The sequence below is a fragment of the Eutrigla gurnardus genome (genome assembly GCF_963514095.1).
Source record: "Eutrigla gurnardus genome assembly, chromosome: 19".
Classification (NCBI taxonomy): Eukaryota; Metazoa; Chordata; class Actinopteri; order Perciformes; family Triglidae; genus Eutrigla; species Eutrigla gurnardus.
The window spans coordinates 4,153,640-4,168,895 of record NC_139930.1 but is presented as its reverse complement, the minus strand read 5'-3'; the positions used below and the strand labels follow the sequence as shown (position 1 = coordinate 4,168,895).

At 42.9% G+C, this 15,256-nt stretch overlaps 1 protein-coding gene across 1 annotated transcript; it reads left to right on the top strand.

The window, feature by feature from the left end:
- Positions 1 to 10,993: 10,993 nt before the first annotated feature.
- On the top strand, positions 10,994 to 13,875 carry lyz (lysozyme). The gene is made up of 4 exons (XM_084035273.1): positions 10,994 to 11,156; positions 11,411 to 11,569; positions 13,312 to 13,390; positions 13,480 to 13,875. Exons 1-4 carry the CDS (start codon positions 11,030 to 11,032, stop codon positions 13,544 to 13,546), a joined length of 432 nt encoding a protein of 143 aa, XP_083891399.1. The 5' UTR covers positions 10,994 to 11,029; the 3' UTR covers positions 13,547 to 13,875.
- The last annotated feature ends 1,381 nt before the right edge of the window (positions 13,876 to 15,256 follow it).

Sequence of the window (15,256 nt, the reverse complement as noted above, 5' to 3'; positions counted from 1 at the left end):
TTGCTGTGCAATCTGAAGTTGATTTGATAAAGAAAAGTTTGATTCAGTAAACAATAATGTGAATTTGTACCATGTTGCATTTGTTGGCACACACACACACACACACACACACACACACACACACACACACACACACACACACCGTCCTCATATTCCAAAAAATGTTGCACATTCTAAAAATCAATTTCCTTCACAAAATGTCCTCACAATGAAAGCTGTCCCCAAAATATGATCACTTCACTTCCAAAAGAATGTCCACTATTTATCTTCGCTATTGTCAATATTTTCCCTTTTTAGAAATCAATGTAAACTGAACTAAAACATCAACACAACACATGATTTTTCTCCAGTTTTTCATGAGCCGAAATCAAAGATCTCAGACTTTTTCTACGTACACAAAAAGGCAAAAATGTCCCACCTTTCAGTTTTGAAAATAATTATACACTTTACATTTATTGTTGTCACTGTCTAAAAATGTCCACAGTTCCTCCTATGTTTCAAAGATTTTGAAAATGGTCCTCACAAAGTTGCAGTTCACCTAATGGCCATTAAATGCTGGTCCAAGAAAACTGACTAAAGAATAGGAAAACCCCACTTCTCTCTGCAATTACAAAATCAATACAAGTCGAGCTCTCCTGAGATGAGCTATATTATTCTGATGTGATTCTGAGTGAAGATTTTCAGTATAAATGTTCCATTGAGGGGAAGGTTTGATTTATTTAGGTTTTCAATTAATTCATTCTTGCTAATAACTACTATCTTATGGTCTCTGACTAGGGCTCAGAGCTACAGAACCATCAGAAACACATGAGGAGACTTAGTGAGAACTGTACACAGTTCAGGAATAAACAGAATCAGCTGTTCTGCAGACAGAGCTCCCTTCTGCTTTGTATTTTTATCATATATACGCTGTTTGCTCTGGCTGTCGGCCAGCACAAGCAAACATTATGAAACAGTGGAATTACACTTTTCTCTCAGTATCAGTCACTGAGGTTCCCCATCTGACAGCTTTGTTCCAGGTTTTACCATAGCAACCTGACCAAACAATGTGCTACTGATTGAGTTTATTAACACATACTGGTGTTTTTATGCAAGTTTAGAACTTATGTACTGTAAACCCTATAAACCCCAGTTTTAATGATGCAAAGCAAACAGCATGATTAGATTCAAAGGCAATGCAAAGATGCAAATTTGTGCTGGGCTGCGGTTTCCTGGGACCTGAGGGACCAGACCTGAGGGACCAAACCTGAGGGACCAGACCTGAGCGACCAGACCTGAGGGACCAGACCTGAGGGACCACCTGAGGGACCAGACACGGGTAACAGCCCAACTAGCAGATTCTTTGTGCCTGAATCAGTTTGAGCTTAGATCCTGCAGTGGGCGCTCACGTCCTGATTCCCCTATCACCCAGTGAACCGGACCATCGGCCCACATTAGAGGGAGTTTGTCTCCGCTGTCTCAGATGTCCATCCTGTCTGACTTCAGAATCTTTTTATCTCTTTGCTTCCACACGTTTTTGTTTTATTTTGTGTCCAAGGTCTCTTGGTACACCTGTGGCACACTTTCTCCGCCATTCCCAACTTGTCAAATACTGACTTTTTTGTAACAGCCATCTGCATCACGTAACACAAACTATGATGCTCTTTTCAGCTACTTAGTACTAGTACCTGAAAAGTACCTAATTAATAGTGACTTTCCACAACTGATATGGTGTTATTATTACCATTTTCTATTTTGGTTTTGTATATTTGTTACTGGAAGATATCTTATTTGATGTATGGCGCACGGTGGCGATGTAAGTATACTACATGTGTGATGTTACATTAAAATGTTATCACAGTTAGAACCCAAAGTGATGCCTTCACAATATTCTTTTTGTCCAAACAACAGCCCGAAACCCCAAATGAGATTATAAAAGAAGATTATAAAATGAATAACATTTTAAAATTGTTCAAAGGAAAAGCAGCAAATTCTTCCGTTTGAGAAGCTGGAAATGTTCTCACATAAAAAATATATTTGCCAATCGATGTTCTTCAATATATTTATATATATATATATATATATCAACTCAAAACAGTTTCACATTTATGTACTTTGTGTGCGAAATTCCGAATTTGTTAAGCAATTGTTATGTACTTTCAACTAAATGTAGAGGAGTAATAATGATCAGTTCATCATCTGGGGAACACGAATGTCTCTTAATGCTACCAGTAGCTAAGATTCTTCCGTCAGAACAAAAGTGGTGGACCAAGCCACCGATCCAGCTGCCATCCCTCAAGCCACGCTGCTAGCAAGGCTAAAAATAGATGAAACTAGTTCCACCTCAAAGAGGTACAACATTAAAATGCAGCTCTACAGATTCAAGTTCAGCAAAGCTAATCAGCAAAACTGACAACTCCACTCATAATCCCCCGCTCAAGACACTGCCAGACGCTTCCAGCAACCAGAGGAGATGTTTGCAGTTTGCTCACATGCTCTGTGTGTAATATTCTGTCTGGCAGGTAAGAAAGCATCAAAGGTTAATGCTGTGTGAGAAGATTTAAATGACTCATGAAGTTACTCACTGATTACACCGCTGTCAACCTGGAGACTGCAGATGAACCGCGATTGTCATTCACCATTTATCGTATGAATTGTGTAGAAAAATGCAAAACTCAACACACATGAAAGGTGTTTTTTTGAGTTCCTCAGCCAAGTCTAACCACGCGGCCCCATGCAAACTTCGAAAGCTAGTGAAATGAAAAGTACATTTTCCCAGATTTAACTGTAGTAATTGCTTGTTTAGGATATGTGAAAACCCACCGGTTCACCAGTTGTGAATCAACGTAGCAACATAGAGAAACGCCGTTCCAAAACTCACTGATTTTTAATCGGCCGTGGCCCGTGCAGATGAACATCCACCGGATGATCCGGAGAGCGAGGAGCACGAGCACGAGGTCGGCCGGACGCCATTCATCTGCGTACTGCCCACGCTGCAGGGGAAAGTTTCCCTTTCATGCCTCCTCCTCATCCAACAGCATCCAACAGTGTGTGTATGTGTGTGTGTGTGTCTGTGTGTCAGTCCTCTATAGATCCGTTTCACCCTAAATTGATTTAAATCCAGCTTGTAACTGAATATCGCTTAAACAGGGTTAGGCACCAGTAGAAAAGCTACTTTAGACAAGTGGGACAAAACTACTTGGGAATAAGTGGGGGGGGGAGTGTAAATGGTAATAAATATATAAATAAATGAATAAATACAAAAGAAATGATTGACATTTCTTGGAGGTTAAGATGAGGTACCAGACTCTTTGGCCCCACCCCTGCATTCAATCATTTGGAATTGAAAATGGAGGAAGGAACTGGCGCTCTGATAACCTGCATGATGTTTTACTGTATATTAAAATGATTGTATTTGATTGAATAATTATTCCATTGCAACACATTAAATCTCTCTGTGTGCGTGTCCCATCCTTCCTTGTGCTGCGTAAGTGTTTATGTTAATGTGATGGGATTGGGTTCAGCCATGTCGGCCTAACAGGATGTTACTTCGTCCAACCTTGTAGATTTGATTATTGACTTTTATGTCAAACTGACTTGAGTGCCTTACCATGGCATTTCATTTACAGTGTGCATGCTGTGTTAAGTTGCTGCTGAGGCAAACCAAACGTTTGCTACTGCTTCACAGAAGGTGTGAACCAGAGGGTGGCTTTTATTGTTAAGAGGCTTTTGTGGGCGTATAAGCTTTAAATATTGAAAATACAAATAAGGGATGAAACAAGAAGATCCCGTTTGAATTCTACCATTTACAATTACTCATTCCCACGTACTAAGTGAAAGAGTAATTAAAGTACTAATAACTCAACAGCTCAGTCACAGGTTCTTTTAAACAAATTTAAATCCTCCGCAGCCACACGTCACGTCGTCTGTATCTAACAGGTGTAGAAATAAAGAACAAGCAAGCCAAGAGCTGGCTAATCATTCCACTAAACACAGTCTCCACATGTGTCCATTGTGAATTTGTCACAAACCTTCCAACTATAAATAAACTCACTCATAATGTCCTTGCTGTCAATCACCTCACCTATAAAGCTCCTAATGGCACCATCATATCTTCAAGAGCTCATTAAACCCTACAGTCCTACCAGATCACTGCGCTCTCAGAAAGCACAGTTACGGGTCATTCCGTGTCATTTCATCAAATTTCTGAAAATCTTCCCACCTGACCATCTCAGAATGTCCTGAAAAAATTCAAGTACAAAGACACACTTGTTAATAGGACAAATCCAAAATATTAGGTCTCTACTGTCAACAGTTTTCTCACGAAACATCATTGAATGAAGGGTAGTTTAGACGTTTTTTGGCATCATGCTCTGAAAAGCCATTTTTAAACAGCAATATCTGGAAAACTATCTCACCTGTGGCCTTCAAAATTTTTACAGAGTATATCTGTTACTAATAGCCTCCAGACATTTAATATCAGGGATGTAGCTCAATGATAACCTAGTATGGTAGGTACTTAAAATTAGGCTTTTTGAAATAAAGTAGTACATTTGAAGAGTGGCTGAGCTCCCATTTTTGCAGATAAAAGACTTCTATCACGTCTGCCTCTATCTCTGGGGTTAGCTGAAACATTCTACAAAATATGGTTTCTCTCAGATGATTAGTTTCACAGATATTAAGGCTCAAAAATGGAAGTAAACACATCTTTGCCCAACTTCAGAGTCATATTCCAAAAAACTGACAACACGTATCAGGTCCAAACTTCCTTTTTTTGAAAGATCATATTCTTGTTAAAATCATATTTAAAAATCGGGAGGGTGTTTTGCCTCATTTTGTCGCAGTGATTTTTTAAAATCCTGATATTGGTGGGGTTTTTGTGGCCGGTTTTGGTACTGCATGTCCTAACAGCCTACTGGTAAACATCACAGCAGGGCAATTCAAATGTGTTTTTTACCATTTACCAAAGGCTTACATGTGACTAAATGCTACTGATAAATTTAGCCTCACGAAAACGTTAAAATGTAGCACAGTTGTAGAGGCAATAAGTCCTTGAATGTGAGTTGAACATGCTGAAAGCAGCTTTAATGTCTTATGAACAAATATAGCATAATATTGAAGACTGTACATTTTGTCATACTTTAAGTATATAAATTACACAACTAAATCAAATAATAATCTTAATTTGAGCATAAAGATTTTACATTACAGTACAAAAGTCTCCAAAGTCTGATATTGAATAACAGTTTGTCTCTATGCTCACTGAAATGACACGGAATGACCCTTACTTTCTTTTACCGCCCAAGCACCAGCGAAGGCCTGATTGAAACTGTGTTGATTACTATTATTTCACCAAATCACTTGCCTTTTTGGAGGCTTTATCATTTATAGAAGTCGGCCAAAATTGACTCCAATCGACATGAAATTTGGCATATTTACAAGTCTGCTCTTCAAAATTGCCATCGAGACGACTCAAGTCCACTTAGAAAATGTTCTGCCATTTTGGATTTTGTGAAAAACAATTTTTTGTGAATTCCTCCTTCACCGTTGATCCAATTCTTTCCAGATTTGTTGTGGATCATCACTTGCTGTCAAGCTGTTACCATGGCTTGTGAAAATAAATATTCCACCTCTATTCCCGTTTACAGGCTGCCGTGCATATTTCCACTAACGTAAAGTTAGTTGTCTCTTTCATTCCTTCTGAAGAGGTTGGCGCTGTGATATTTGTGCGTATCAAATTACCCATTGATGTCAGAGTCCTGTAAAAGTTGACGTGTTTTCCCATCTGTTCTTTTGGCCGTGCATCTCTATGTCAAGGCAGGAACACACCGGCCCAACCGTTGGACGTCTGAAGCGTTTGGAGAGGCTCGGACGAGGTCGGGAACACATATGTTTGGTGTGTACAGCTGCGTCGGAAGCTTTCGGAGCCGCGCGGACGTTGTCTGATCAGACTGAGCATGCGAAGTCTGAGGAGGCGGGCTGTTGGACGTCTGAGCCATTGGATACTCTGATTGGCGGTGTGCTAGCGAATCAGAGTATCCAATGGCGGTGTGTGGGCGGGGCGGAAGTGACGATGGTAAACTCCGTATTACTCGTTCCCTACTGAGACGACGTCTTCGTAAAATAATGAGCCCGAGAGCACACAACGCGAGTGTCACCCTAGCCAGAGTCATCTTTCCAGAAATGCCAAGTATTTAGTCCACAAAGGTCTTCTCGAGTCGAATGAATACTGAACCAAGACTGTGGCTGTGTCCGAAATCATTCCCTACTCCCTATATAGGGTAGTTCTATGGAGGGCACTATATAGTGGACTCAAAGGCCAAATGAAAAAACACTTTCGGACACTACTCGGGGGATTTCTTTCGGCGCCGTTGATGACGTTGTCCTGACCATAATTAATATGTGTCAGATTCCGCCAACGGCTCTTAAGTCTCAAGCAGAGAAATTACCAGGATAATTATTTTTTAATACATATTCGTTGCGAAAATTTACAAAACCAAAAGAACGAGTCCTCCAGCAATAAGGGGATTCCGTGGCCGTCTCATTTCTTGAGAAAAAAATAATTTTCAATAATGAGACGATCACTACATCGTCCTCACTGCTATTTTTATTTTCAACGATCCCGATCGGGTCCAGGTGGACTTCAGGACCAGGTTGCAGCACTACCGGCACCCCACATCTCCGCGATCCACCAGACCTGAACAGGCTGCAATCCGTCCCCGATCCCAAACTCCTCGGCGATCGCTCGCCACAATCTGTCCCTCATCTCCGCATCTTTATAGTTTTCAGACTGTCATACGGCGCTTTGGTTTGAGTGACGGTTTTTGACGGACGAAGACCCCGCCGCCGCCTCTCGTCGGCCGGCCAGCCACCGCAGCCTGTCGCCGGCCACTGCAGCTTATCGCCAGCCGGCCAGCCGCCACGGCCACCCCCGCCGGCCACTGCAGCTTATCGCCGGCCGGCCGGCCGCCACAGCCACCGCCAACTGTCGCCGCCAACCGCCGCTTATCACCGGCCGCAATAATACAAATATTAACATTTATTATTGTACGATTATTGATATTTCCTCCGCTTTTTCCTGCTCTCTCTCCTCTCGTCCCTTCGCGATTTGTCTTTCAGCGCAATGCATGATGGTAAAATTTGCTCGGCTAGTGACCATCGGCTGTACACTACTTTTCACGATGCATTGTGGGAAACTTTGAGTGCACTATATAGGGAATAGTACTGCTCACTACACATTCGGACACCCCTACAAAAGTAGGGAGTGATTTCGGACACAGCCTGTGTGTGCATTGTTTTTATCTGCACTCCGTTCCGTCATTTCCTGTTTTCCTGTTTTGGAGTACTGGCACGAGACTAGCGCCACCCGCTGTTTAAGGAGGCTTATTGCATCTCGCGCAAGCGCAGAACGTACACGCTGCTGTGCTGTCGGAAGCACGTCGAAGCGGTGTGTACAACGCAACTTTTCTGCCGAACGGGTCAGACGAGAGGCAACAGAGTGGGCGGAGAGTGGTCGGATAAGGCAGTTGGACGTCTGGGCGGTGTGTAGGGGCCTTCACCGAGTGGAGTGACCGAGACAGGGTGCAAGACCACAATGTTTTCTGAGGGGAGCAACCACCACAACCAACAGAGACCAGAGGGGAGTTTCTTCTAAAAATATATATTTTATTACAACAATCAATAAAATATAAAAAATATACTTTTAAAAGTCAGTTAAGAGTGCACAGTGTGTTTTACTCCTGGATGAGGGACGTGTTGAGCTCCTGGGCAGCAGGCCACAATATCACTGGCAGTCAGTCACTTTAGAAAGAGAAAGGAGAACACAAGGTAACCGTCAGGGTGTTGGGTCCATCAGTCTTCAGCTGGTTAGGCTTACAGGACATCAAATAGTCTTGTTGGGAAATAATAACTAATAATATAATCAAATAATCAAAAGCCAACACAGGACAGGTCAAAACAAATAAACTAACCAAAGGTTAAAGAAATCAGTTTCACTGCAACTCAAAATAATCCCCATCCAAAGTATTGAGCCTGTTCGTGCAGTTACTGATGTAGAATTCCTTGGCTAAGAGAGGGATAGAAAGGGGACTTAGCCGATCCTGCAGATTTGCCCTCTACAATATCCGCAGGATTCAGATCTTCCTCACAAAGGATGCAACACAACTCCTGGTCCAAGCACTGGTCATCTCCCGCCTTGACTACTGCAACTCTCTCCTAGCTGGACTCCCGGCCTCTGCGATTAAACCATTGCAGCGTATCCAGAACGCTGCAGCACGTCTTGTCTTCAATCTACCTAAATTCTCCCATGTGACCCCCCTCCTCCGTGACCTCCACTGGCTCCCTGTTGCAGCACGCATCCAATTCAAGACGATGACACTGGCCTTCAAGCCATCAATGGAACGGCACCCATCTACCTTCAAACACTGGTCAAACCTCACGCCCCGAAGCGAGCACTTGGCTCCTCTACTTCAGCTGGCCGGCTGGTACCACCATCGCTGAAATCAAACAAATGTCGCTCAGCAAAGTCCAGACTCTTCTCTGTTCTGGTCATCAGTGGTGGAACGAACTCCCGACCAACGTCAGGACAGCAGAGTCATTTGCCATCTTCCGAAAAAGCTTCAAGATTCACCCGTTCAGACTTCACCTCAACTCTGCATAGCATGACCCACTAACACCCCCCCAAAAAAAAAAAAAAAAAACCTTACCTATAGCACTCTGATCATAGCACTGTTGCTCTTAAGGTACTACGTTACTCAGATGAGGACCTAACACTTGTTCTATTTTCAGCTCTTACTTTATCTGCAATGATATGTTGTGGTTTCTTTGTTTCTTTCTTGTGACAAATGTACTTATTGTAAGTCGCTTTGGACAAAAGCGTCTGCTAAATGACCTAAATGTAAATGTTAGCTGGAGGAAGGGTGGAACGCGTCCCCACCCTTCCACTGTCTCCCACGGCTTCCCTCTCTCGCACGGTGCGTCCTCTTGGTCGGCCTGGCGTGCCGATGGCGTCCTCCCTCTGTGCAGCGGCGATTCCTGTCGCTCCACAGCCGCGTTAAGTGCTCTCAGGTAGACTCACTCGTCTCCAGCCGTGACGACCGTCAGGTTGCACTCGATCCTTCCTGGCGTTCCTGCCCGTGTCCCTTGTCCGTGTCAGCTAAGCTGCTCCACGCTGGCCCTCCTCCCCGCTCGCTGCTCCTGCATGAAAAAGAGTGAAGCACCCACAGCCCTCCCCCAGCGCTGCTCAATTACACACGTGCAAAGCATCAGGTAATTAGTGCTGCAGGTACGCAGGCAGACACACCCACACACTCTCAACCTGTCACCCTGTGACATCTACCCCAGCTTTGCAAACTGTTGGTTACTTGATTTGTGTCCAACACACGGAAATGGATGTAAACAGGAAAGAGGCCATGTGTCTAGGCGACGCAAACAAACCCTAATTGAGAAGAATATTCCGAATGTGCTGTATACATACAAAGAATGCTGCTAAAACCCAAATAATAAGTTCATTAAATACGAGGTATATGAACATTGTCAGTGTTAGCCATCATCTTGATTTCTCTTTTTAAGGATGATGAACTCTCTACCTTTAGCACCTTCATGCTGCTGTTCCATGAATCCCTCCACATCCTCCTCACCCGCCGTCACATTTGTCTCAACAGAACCATCAGCCACCCGTGAGGTTTGTCTTGTCTTGGGTTTTGTCTTGTGAATTCCCTGTTTTATTTTGAAAAGTAACTCCTCTCTCCTTTCAGGACACTTGCTGCCCATTACCTCCATGTGTTAAATAGTCTGTGTCTCCCTTTGACCTGGGTCTGAGTATTTCGTCCGTCCATGTATCTCCAGCCTGTTTTGTCGTCCACAGCCCACGCCAAGAATGCATTTGTATTATCTTGATTTCTTGCTTTGCTCAATAGAGTGATTTTCTGGTCAGCTCTAGAGAAGCTAGTTATTTTTGTTTAGAGCCTCGTGCTGATCTTCGTTGGAGTGTTTTTGCTTTGTACCTTTTTAGCCCTAGTGTAGCGCATTTTAAATTTATAGCCTTGTGTTTTTCCTCCGTTGAAATGATTTTCATTTTTGTAAATTCGATAGTTAATCCACAGAATAGAGTAGTCTCAGCCTTTTTCTTTGCCTCCCTTGGGAGTGATTTTTTTGTTATCTTTTCCCCGTAAGGGTTCTCGTGTTTGTTAGTGCTTTCACGGTTCTCAGTTCTTCGCCCAAGAGTTTCATAGCCTGTTTTGTTCTCACTCTGTCAAGGAACAGTGAAAAAAAGATCTGCCTGAGCTGTTCAACCTCTACACCTGAGTCCTCTTTCTGTCCAAGCCTGACACCACCACCACCGCTGTCTGGAGGGCCATGGCCACGCCCACTTAGGAGACGGGAAGTTTATACCATTTCTAATCATTCTCGTAATGCACCATCTTATAGAGCATCGTTGCTATGATACCTGCCTCCACCGGGCCTCGCTCAAAGTCACTTTTGGCAAAGAAAGAAAACAAGATGGCGACAGGCAATTTGCCATGCTTGAGGCTTTAAAACAGTTTTCCACATGTTACATGTTCCTTTCAATTTAATGACATATGCCACTGACTGACAGTTGTCATAGCAACACACAAGAAACAAGAAGCAACACAGGCAAAGACTGCTGGCTAGTAAATACGGATGTGAAAAAAACGTACTGAAAGTAAATGTGACATTTTATGTAATCTTCAAGACACTTAAGGCTTACAATTATGGTCGGAGTGTTTCATATTTATTTTCAGATTAAACAGCAGAGCTCCACCTGGACTTCCCCTTATCCTTCATCGGCCGTCCTTATCACACTGATAACACACAAAACCAGCTGCTCGCAGTTCAAACAAACAATAGACTTCATTCAAACTAAGTGAAAGTGGAATCTGAACCTCTTTATTTGGAATTGGAGGAAGTTCAAGAAAACAAGAAGTGAGTGTGAAATAAAGCAGCCGTAGCAGTTTCAGTACGGCTTCTCGACTATAAAAAGACATTTAGCAGCAGCTGGGGAACCATTGGGTCCAGAAGAGAGTCCATCATGAGAAGTCTAGTGTTCCTGCTCTTGGTGGCTTTGACCAGTGCGAAGGTCTACGAGCGCTGTGAATGGGCCAGAGTGCTGAAGGATCATGGGATGGACGGCTACCGCTCCATCAGCCTGGCTGACTGTGAGTATGAGCCCGTCAGTCTGTAGTTACTGTCTGGAGCAGAAAGTCTTTATTATTATTGACCAAAACTTAGTTTTAAAGACCAAACCAGCCTAAGTACTTTTTACAAAACAAACTTTTATTTACGTGTGCTTTTATTATTTAACAATAATAGAGCTGAGCGTGGTGTCAATCGGGGTCCTCCATGTGTTTGAATGCCCGGTGTCGGTCTCTCATGGGGGTCTACATGTGAGTCTGTTGGGTTTCCTCTGCAGGGGTTTGTCTGAGCAAGTGGGAGTCAAGCTACAGCACCACAGCCACCAACCACAACACCGACGGATCCACCGACTACGGCATCTTCCAGATCAACAGCCGCTGGTGGTGTAACAACGGCCAGACCCGAACATCCAACGCATGTCACATCAGCTGCAGCCGTAAGTTATGAACCGCCTCGAACTTTCACACATTCAACACGGGGACGTTTCCTCACGTTGGCGTGCAGGTTTTATCACCAGACCTGTCGTGTCCTGATTCACCACCGAGCTTTAAGAGTTTTTAAGGATTTTAAGGATCACTTATTGTAATCATAATGAAATGTTGTTCAGATAATGTACTACACTATAAAATACAGTGGTTCTTATATTAACAGTAAATAAAAATACTCTATATTGTGTGAAATGAAGAATTCACACCCACTCTGCAGCTCCAAAGGGCTTTTTAGCCTCTTTATGTATGTTGTATAAAGCCCTTGAAAAGCACTTAATGTCTGTGAAAAGGGCTAAATAAATACATTTGACTTACTTACTCTGTTAAAGGGACACGTGGGTACGGTTTGGTGCCAATCCAGAAAGTTGCCATAATTCATGCAGACTCAACCAATCCTTGTGAATTATGCACAAGCTTGCAATTTTATCCAATCTCCATCACGTTTGCAAACGTCCTCATCCATCTGTTATCGGTGGTTGTAGCTCCGGTCTGATCCGGAGCTCACAGCTGATGGCTTGTTTACAGGATAAGGCTGTTAGGACACGGTGTCTCTCCCTGTGGGTGAGCTTTCATCATCCGGTTGTTGTTAAATTATTCCTTATTCAGCTTGACCTAATGTTGCATTTCATTTTCAATGAATGAAGAAGCATATTTTGTTAGAATATTTGTAATCTCCAGCCTTTTCGGTAAGGTCATTAGAAGAGTGCTGTTTAATTCTCACTGGAACAAGTTGGCTTTGATTTCTAATGAATTACACAACAATAAAAAAGATCAACTCTTTGGGCAGTTTTCATTTAATTGCTAAACAACACCTTTTAATCTGCAACAATCCCCCCAAAAGCCCACAACATCCTGGAAGGACTAATGAAAACATAGTTATGAATATTATATTCCATTTCTGCTAATAGGTCCCCCTGAGATGCTACACACTGGATCTTTAACCAATAGTTTTGGCACATTTACTGTTGAGTTTGGTCTCAGTGTTCTCATCTACGTTATCAGAAGCAGCAGGCAGCTGTTTTCTAAAGGCTCAGATAAACTCACTCCTCCACCTGATCAGCAGCAAACAGCAGACATTTAGAGCATTTACCAGCCGAAGAACCATAGATTTCCCTCAGGAGCTGAAGGAGACCAAATCTGAGCTAAAATGAGAGTAAATATTGGATTTACATTCATGTGGGGGACACAAACAACTCCAATGGGATTACAATGTAGCTCTGCGAATACATAAGATGTTATGTTTTCAGGTTGTTGGGGACGAGACGTTCCTCCTCTCACCCGAGAGGCTTCTTCAGTTCTAATGGGGGTTGGATGACTCGAGGGCTGGGTCCAGGAGTCACATGCCGCTCGCTGTATTACCCGACAAGAGGTTAAATCCCCAAACTCCCCACTAGTCAGTCAGGACTGAAGACGCCTCTTGGATGAGAGCAGAAACGTCTTCAAAAAACATCAAGCTAGAGATTAAAGATGCACACATTATCAGAAAGTCTCAGGGTTTGAGGAAAGAGGGCTTGTGTTGATGTGAGAGGCAGGATGTAAAGTGCTTTGGATGAAAGCACTTTACTGTATAATTGCGGTCCATTTACCCAGTGAAGTTATTATTACTGAGCCTGGAGTGGCTTGTTTCTTCACTCGTTACGTAACGCTGGACTTTTTACACGACTATTCAAATCCAGATTTGTTTTCACAGAGCTTCTGACCGATGACGTCAGTGTGGCGATTCAGTGCGCCAAGCGAGTTGTTCGAGATCCCAACGGCATCTCAGCCTGGTAAGACCCGATCATGCGACTGTGATGTGTTCACTACTCCAACCTCCGACCTGTGGAGAGATGGGCTGATGTCACCTTTTTGGTTTCAGGGTCGGCTGGCGCAATCACTGCAGGAACCGTGACCTGAGCTCCTATTTGGCAGGATGTGGTCTTTAATCAACATGAGAAAGCAGGATCCCGACACAATCAATGTGTGTTCTACTGTTTGTATGCTTGATGTGACGGGAGTAAAGCACAGTTACTGAAGCACCAGGTGATTCTTTCAATAGCCAGACCTTTACTTTCAATGTATTTAGTGTCTGCTTTATATTTTAGACGAAGTAGATCTAATCAGAGAAGAGAAATGTGGTGATTTCAGCTTGTATCTGTTGTCTCGGTGCTCGAGATTCAAATGGTTTCCACTTATAAATGAACGTAGATTTGAAACCAATGAAAAGGTATTTTCATGTCTTAATAAAAATAATCTTTGAAAAAAAGGGCCTGATGCAGATATCACTTGTATGAACAGATTCATTCTTACTTACAAAATATTGAAAGGGAACTTTGAATAACATTGAGCAATTTTCAAATGATGAAATTCTTGTTTGTACCAGAGCAGTTCTCGATGGGGAAAACACATGTTATGTTATCAAACCAAGGTGGTGACGGCCAAAAGGGTTTGGAGACCACAAACCACTTCTCATATACAATCTATGCTCTCTACGCTTGGACCCATGGTTAGTACTTAATCCAATCCCTCCCATTCTTACGGTCTGCCATGATCATTCATTCTGGCATGTGTCACATCACAGACGCTAGGTTCTCTGCTCAGTTCACTGGGACTTTAATCGAATTCCAACCACTAAAACTGAGTCCTGTTGAAGCTTTTTGAAGAAGGAGCGGTCAAAATGTACCGAAGGTCTCTAGTGGTTTTGAGTGTGATTTTAAATAAAGAAAAAATCTGAACTCAAGACTGGACTACTTACTATACTAGGTTGGTCAAAACGTACATGCTGTTAAGCCCCCAGTCTAGAGGTGTCGGAGCCCAACATAAGGACAAGGGAAGACAATGACAAAGCAACACTCACTCATACATTTAAGCTTAAATTCAGGGTGAACAAAAGGCCAGAACAATAGACAAAACATTTCCGTGGTGGACCCCCTGTTGAAGATAAACACCTTTCACCCCTTCATGCTGCACATTAGAGTCTGAACTATTTACAATGTTAATGAAATGTTAGAATTGAAGCTAAAGCTATCGATGCAGATAAATGTATGAGGAAGCTCAAAGACTAACACAAGGACCGGGTGTCCGGCCCACTGAACTCAACACACACTTCCCACAGAAGTTCACAGAGAGGCTTAAACTGAAGGCTTGAAAGCTGAGGAGGAACAGGCTCTGATATATCTGTTTTACTCAAACAGACTTAGTAGGTAACGATAAGTTTAATCATTTAAGATTAAAGTACACTTGATTTCAATGAACAAATGTTATGGTGGTAATTCATTGTTTTAACAGTGTCTTTTTGTAGTTTATTGGGGTGAGTTGGATTGTTGTTCACCTCAAAGGGCGATCCAAGGGTGGGGGTAACAATGTGCTGTTTATAGACTGTGGGAAGGCTGATGCCCCTTGACCCCCCCCCAACTCCCCAGTATGTATGAAGCTTTTAGTATTTTTGCTTTCTCTTTCAACCAAATATATAATATAAATTGCCAGTTCCTCTGACTGAAGTGTATTTACTGAACGGGACTAAATCCCTGCAGCCAGCTTCCAAAATCTGGGGGACAGCTTGAAAGCAGAAGAGAGGAGCAGCAGATTATAGGCCCCGTGTTTTCCGAAGACGCGTTCCTGGCTGTAATGCGTGAGTGTAAATACATATCGCGAGC